This window comes from Danio rerio, chromosome 3, assembly GCF_049306965.1.
Source record: "Danio rerio strain Tuebingen ecotype United States chromosome 3, GRCz12tu, whole genome shotgun sequence".
Classification (NCBI taxonomy): domain Eukaryota; kingdom Metazoa; phylum Chordata; class Actinopteri; order Cypriniformes; family Danionidae; genus Danio; species Danio rerio.
The window spans coordinates 12803041-12810000 of NC_133178.1; the positions used below are offsets into that span (position 1 = coordinate 12803041).

A 6960-nucleotide genomic window follows, 5' to 3' on the forward strand; every position below is an offset into this window, starting at 1 on the left:
CCAAAACTCACACACACACACAAAAACTTTGAGTCCCTGTCAAACAATGAGAAACTGCCCATCCTACTGGGGGAGTGTGTGTGCTGCTGTGTGTTAGCAGCTCAGTTTGTGCACTCCTGCCACCGTCTGAGGAACCCACAATGATCCGCTCCACTGTCTCCAACACACAACACAGGAACTCTTTACTCGTGGACTTACTGTTGATATTATTGTCACCACTTTTATCCTGTTTCACAAATTACCATTAATCTATTTTTATTTTTATTAATATTTTTAGTTTTACTGATATATTGTTATTTTTATTAATCTATTTTTATTTTTTTTACATTTCTTTTCTTTATTTCTATATTATATTTTATGTTTATATTTGTTTGCACTACTGCCCTTTTTGCACTGTCTTGTCTGTACGCAGCGACGCTGCACTGCTTTGGCAATACGAATGTACAGCTATTTGTCATGCCAATAAAGCACCTAAAATGTGAAATGTATTCAGCAAGCTTGGTTGAGATGACACAGGTCTAGCATAACAAATGCTATGTGGGGAGATGCTGTTATCTGATTGGGTTAGAGAGTGTGTTTTTGCTCCTCCAATTGGGAGTAAAAAGGGGCGGGAGAAAAAAAGAATCGGGAGAGAGAGGGAAAAAAGTCACACGCAGTGCGTGAGAGATCGGGAAGTTTGTAGATTTTAGACCATAAAGTCTGTTATATTCCCTTTAAGTTTATATTTAGTGTGTTTAGCTGTGCACACACGTTGCTAAAAAGAAACGGAAAGAAGATCTGATTTGTGCAGTAACGTTAAGTGAGAAACAGTTTAAGTTGTCCTTTGCATATGGAAAGTTCTTCACAGGACTTTAATCACTAAAATTAGTTCGAAACCCTTACGAACTGAAAACTGACGTGAAGAACGAACTTGCTGGAAGCATCACGGTGAAAGGAAGCACACCTTTTGTCATCTGATAAGTAAGGTACCTTTATTTTGTTTGCTCGGTTGAGCGAAGGTGCCATTTGTTTGTTTCTGGGCCACAACGAACTCAAGCTGCACATCAGGCCTGCAACGGGGTGGGATTAGTGTGTGTGTGTGTGTGTGTGTATAGTGACTTGTTAAAAGGTTTTTCTTTCAAATTCTCTGTCATAACAGTAGTTCATTTATATTGTTAAAGTCAGCTTTACGGGAGAGTTATAATCTATTGTTTATTTCGGGTTTTTGTTTTAGAGTAGCATATTTACTCTTGGATACATACAGAGATAGCTTTAGGAAGAGATTTTAATTTATAATAGCATAAGGGAACAAGCATATACAAATTACTGTGTTTAGTTTAATAATAGGAGAAACGCATTGGTTTATTGTCATATTTTGAGTATTTTTGTATTCCTTATGTGATTTTGTCTTTCTGTGCTGCATCTGAGCATAGAATTGAAACCTATTTTAAGTGAATAATACATTTTTATTTTATTTTTCTACATAATTGATTGATATTGTTTTTTATTTATTGAAAATACCTTGAATACACTTTTATAGTTAATCATTGTGGTTTTGGGTCCTTATTTTGTCTCTTGTTGGTATTTGAGTGATTAGTGAGTGCAGTACATAACTAATATTAATCTAAGTTAAACGTGTTCAGGTTTGTCAGACGATTAGTGGATATATTAAAAGAAATCTTGTGAACTCAGGCCCTTTTATCAGGTTCTTTTTATCTGGAGTCCAGAGGTAAAAGGAAAAAGGGTTACACATATTATTCAGTGTATTTGTCTGTTTAAACATACACCCGCTCCTCTGTAAATGGCGTGTACAGACGCTGATCTGGCATCAGTTTATTGTATGGAGGGCGTCTGTCAGTCAGCGCTTATACATGCATTTTCAGAGGTATGAAAGGCGACGATCGATGCACAGTAATGTAAAGAAAGTGGGATATGGTAAAATACGGGAGAATTTCTGCAAAAACGGGAGGGTTTACGTAAGTGAAGTGAACAGGAAGTGTTTGTGGATAAGTTTTGCGAGAGAACGCAAAACATCTTTGCGAGATAATGCAATTTTTTCTCCCACCCATTTTTTTCTTTCACCAATTATTTTTTTTTCCACCCAGCCAATTTTTTTCTTCTCCACTACGTCCCTTCTGGGGTTCCGTACTACGGTATACCTGCTGTAAATTTGTCTCTAAAATGTAAACCTGTGTATGGCAAACATGCTGTCTAAAATAAAATTCCGCTTAGGAATAAGGACAAACCTTCTAATTAAGGCTGATTTATACTTCTGCGTCAAACGCCGGCGTATGCTACGGCGCTGACGCATAGCCCTTCGCCGACAGAGACAGCGCGCAGAAGTATAAATGCACAGCCACGCGCGTTGCATGCGCCGTGGGTTACACTGGTCACCTGACGCAGAAGTATAAAGCCACAATTTTACCGGAAGAAGAAGAAATCGTCATTCTCGCCATCATATGAATTTACTTTCATCAACTAGACACTGGCCTCACAGCTCTCACTTATTGAGTGCCATCACTTATTGATCTGCGATCGATAAATGTAGCGTGTGTGGACTCTACTGCGCTACTTGACTAATAAAATAGCTTCGCTACTGAAAGCTATTTGATTTAGAGAGTAGCAATGCTACAGCCACGCTACTGAGAAATGTAGTTAAGCTAGTAGCGTCACTACTTGTAGAGTAGAAAGCATGACATTTTTGAAAACCATTGACTTTTCAAAACCACAATAAACATTGAAACCGGTTATCGTCCAATGCCGATTGACTAGTCTATGGATATGGAACAACCTGCATTTTGAGAAGTCATCTGTAATGCTTAGTTTGTTTAAATGTTGTTGAAAGTCGCATGTGTTTTCTCTTGCATTTTAATGATTTTATAGATCATTCATTTCTTTTTGTCTATTTTATGTGATTTTGTCTAATTTTTTATTTTATTATTTGATGTACAGGACTGAAATGCCGTCAGCATGGCCTGTGCAAACCAGTCTGCAATTCAATACATCAAAATTTACAGAGTAAAGCTGGTGACGAAAATGAGAAACCTTCCTCTGATCGTTGAGAATCTTTATCAGCAAAATGTTTTCAGTGAACATGAAGTTGATGCTCTTAAAGCAGAGAGGACAGAGTTTGATAAAGCAAGAAGTATATTGGACTGGGTTGTTAACAAAGGGGAAGAAGCAAGTTATCAATTACTCAGCATTCTGGATGTCACTCAGAAGAGGACTTTATCTTCTGATTTACACCACTGGATCAGCTGTTTTCCCTTTAGAGTGGAAGATGGAGAGACCAGCTATACATTTGGTGAGTGGATAAATTAAATAATTTAAGTAAAAATACAAATAAGCGTTCTTGAAAAATAGCATCGGTTTTTATTTTAGGTACAAAGCCCTGTCAGAACTACCAAACACGGCTCAGAGAGAAAGCAAAAAATATCCTGAAAGACCAAAGAAAAGGTTGCCGCAAATATCTGGAAAAAGAACAAGTGAACTTCCAGTTTATACCTCTTGTTCTAGAAACGGACTGTGTGGCACAAACTCCACAAAACAAAATAAAATGTAAAAACAAGAAAGGCAAAAAACTGCGAAACAAAAAGCTGAGAGCTTACATTCCTAAAGAGAAGCATTCACCATCACCTCTGGATCTTCTGAAAGGTCAAGAAAAGAAAATCCTCCTTGTAGGCAAACCAGGGATAGGAAAGACCACAGTTGTCCAGGAAATGTTGCGTCTGTGGGCAGAGAAGAGTGACAAAGGTCTGGACTACATGTTTTACTTTGGTGAAAATTCTTTGGCCCACAGTTCTAACATTGGCAGTTTGGAATCAGTTTTATTTGATGTGTATTTGAAGCCCATAGAAAAAGATAGAAAGGAAGTGTTTGAAGATATCGAGGAAAACTCTGAGAATGTTGTCATTGTATTCGATGGTGTGACAGAATTGAATGAAAATTCCATCTTATGGAAGATCATGCAGCAAGAGCTCCTGCCCGATGCTAAGATTGTGATCACTTGCAGATCAGAGGTGGAAGATGATCCCCTTTTCTCAAATTGGCCAACTCAGAAAGTGTATGTCCAAGGATTCAGTAAAGAATCAATCAGAATTTACTACAAGAATAGGTTGGGTCATGATCCAGTTCTTCTAGATCTAGTTTTAAAGAATCAAGAGCTCTTCAGTCTTAGCCACGTTCCAGTATACGCATTTATGATTGTCGACTTGATTCAGTTTAAAACTGACCGAGTTTTTCACCATTCACACACAGTCACAGAGATGTACATTCACATTTTACGTGTTGCTGTGAAGAAACATGGAAAGAAAAATATTCAGCAAATTGATGGCTACCTGAAAGAGATTAAAGATCAGATTTGTCTCTTGATGAAAAATGCATTCAGTGCTACTATGCAGAGGAGCCTAAACCTTCAAGATATTTCCAGTGATGAGACGGACATTTGTCATGCTTTTCTGAAAATGATCACAGTAAAAGATTCACCAACATCTGCAGTGACATACTGTGCATTTCTCCACAACACAATGCAGGAGTTCTTCTCAGCTTTGTGTCTTCTTGGAAATCCAGAAAAGATTGAGGATGTCCTACAGCACAGTCAGACAAAGGAGTACAAACACATGAGACACGTGCTCCCTTTCTTATGTGGACTTCTGAGCGAACACAACACCAGACTACTCAAGAGTCTCTTCCCAGAGGATCAGATGAAGGAAACGCGAGACTGGTTCATTGAGAAGTTTCTGAACAGTTTCCTCCAGCCTCAGAGTGACAGTGAACAGTTTGATCTTCTCTATGTGTGTCAGTGCTTGTATGAGCTCCAGTCTCCTGAAGCTTGTTTAATGTTCCTGGAGAAGATGAACCATCAGATTGAACTTGAGGTGGATCTTGATCCTCATCAGCGTTGTGCTTTGGCTTATGTGATTAATCAATCAGGAGAAAAGGTTTATCTGAATCTGGGGGACTGTGACATGATGGACACGGGAATGGACATGATGCTCAGCTGCTCACCAAACGTCAGGTACAATAGATCAAAACGTCTGTCAAGAAACTGTTATTAAATTTTGGGATCTTGGGGTTTGGAACAACATGAGGGCGAGTAATAATAACAGAATTTCTTTTTTTTTTTTGGAAAACTAACTCTTTTGGTGGACCACTTATTTAAGATTCAAATCTCTAATCCTTAAAGTTTAAACAAAAACAATATTCCAAACTGCTTCGTGTGCTTTAAAGCGAAAGTGAAGCAGTCAGTCAAGTTTACATTATTTTGTAAAGTGGTTTCTACTTAAATGAAACTATATTAAACAAACTGTATGTAACCATTTTGAAGAAAACGGCATGTTTTACCATAGCGTTTAGCGCAAGATCGCTGCTATCTTGGAATATTGCTGTGTCTGACGTCACAGAGTTGCCTCCGTTTCGTTCCTTTAGCTGAACAGATACAATGGAAGTAATGAACCGAACACAGAGACTGGACAGCCTAATTTAACACAATGTGTGAAGTTGTGGACTGTCAGACTAATGCAACGATTAAAGCACGACTTCACACTTTACTACGTCACATCTTTGTTGATTGTCAAGACATATTTCCTTTTCAAGTCAATCAACTTGATCTCTCAACTTGTTTGAAGGACGTAAAAACCTTTCATGTGAACAAAAACGCACCAATCTTAGATTGGTTTTAAAGAGGCCATATTATGGGTTTTTGAAAATTCCCCTCCATGTTGTGTGTAACACAGCTCTAAGTGAAGTGAAGTACCCAGCTAAGGCTTAAATCTGTTAGAATACAGTGTTTAAAACGGTTGATTCATCTATAAAAGAGTCGACTCATAGTGCTTCAAACGAGTCGCCTTAATACCGAGTCATTAGGTGTTTCGCCATGACGTACGAACGAAACCAAGTTATTCACGTGCACGCGCAAACCCGGGAGATTTCAAACCTGAGGCCCCGCCCTCTGACGCAGAAACCCAGACACACACTCACACCCACAAACACACGCACACAAACATGCCGGTGTTCCGGAGAATTCAGTTCCCCCTGTTCCCCCCTTCACATCGCATGCGCTAATTCTCAGTAATGACGTCATGCTTTCGCTTCGCTAGTGAATCAATTCGTGTTGGTTTTGAAAATAAAATAAACAAAAATCGTGTTGGTTTTGCTGTATTAACAAGCCCAATGTTGGTTGTAATAAACATTTTTTATTATATTTTGAAATTGTAATTTTTGCATGCACTTATTAATTGTTTTGTTGTTAATGTCTGCGTGATGTGCGTGTTTTCTCGTGTTTCATTCAAACAAGCATTGTCTTTCAAATAAGCCTTGTCGAGAAAATAGCACTGCAAAATTAGTGTCTCTTGTTTTAGGTAAGTCACGATGATGCTTGTAATGTTTAAAAATTGCATAGACTGTTAATGCAAACATTTGTCAATTATCTGCATATGAAAACACACGAGAACAGGTTTTCTGTAAGCAAGGGAAGTTTCCTGAATTAAAAAACAAAACAAAACAACAATACAATGACGTCTTTTTAATCTAATAATTGTCTCCAACAGTTTTCATCTGCAGAAAGGGCATAAACAACAATTATGGATACAGCACAGAATACAATTAAAAGATAGGCTCAAAATTTTTTTGAAAACTTTTTTACTATCTATAAAGGGGTGTTACCATTGAAAAGGCATGGGAATTTTTTTTTACATTGCCCAAAGAAGTGTTAACTCCTATATATTACCTTTTGTGGATTTGAAAGGCACTACAGTGATGCTGGTGACATTTTTTAATGGTATAATTATGTCTAAACTCTTATATGTTCAGAAAAGTGTATTTACAGTGATTTATGTTATTTTTGTGGACTACACAATGACCATTTGCATTCACCTGCTTGGGTAAATGAGTACTTTTTTATTTTCAACAATTTTTGTACCTTTTGTTTCTTGTTAAATTGATAAAAGCTGTTAAACATTATTTTAATGTTTGAGGCAATTG

General features: G+C 37.6%; 1 protein-coding gene across 23 annotated transcripts in view; it reads left to right on the plus strand.

Moving 5' to 3' along the window:
- Nucleotides 1–626: 626 nt before the first annotated feature.
- si:ch211-108d22.2 overlaps nt 627–6960 on the plus strand; it is a 32680-nt gene continuing 26346 nt past the window's right edge. For 16 of the 23 annotated variants that reach the window (XR_660342.4, XM_009299237.4, XM_009299243.4 and 13 more), the window contains exons 1-3: nt 627–960; nt 2932–3283; nt 3361–4996. Coding sequence is in view for 22 of the 23 variants with exons in the window: in XM_009299237.4 (XP_009297512.1) it covers nt 2950–3283; nt 3361–4996 (1970 nt within the window). In the remaining variant the exon portion in view is untranslated. Of the gene's footprint in view, nt 1060–2931; nt 3284–3360; nt 4997–6960 lie in introns of all 23 variants that reach the window. The other 7 variants (XM_009299238.4, XM_073944200.1, XM_073944202.1 and 4 more) reach the window with 2 other exon arrangements.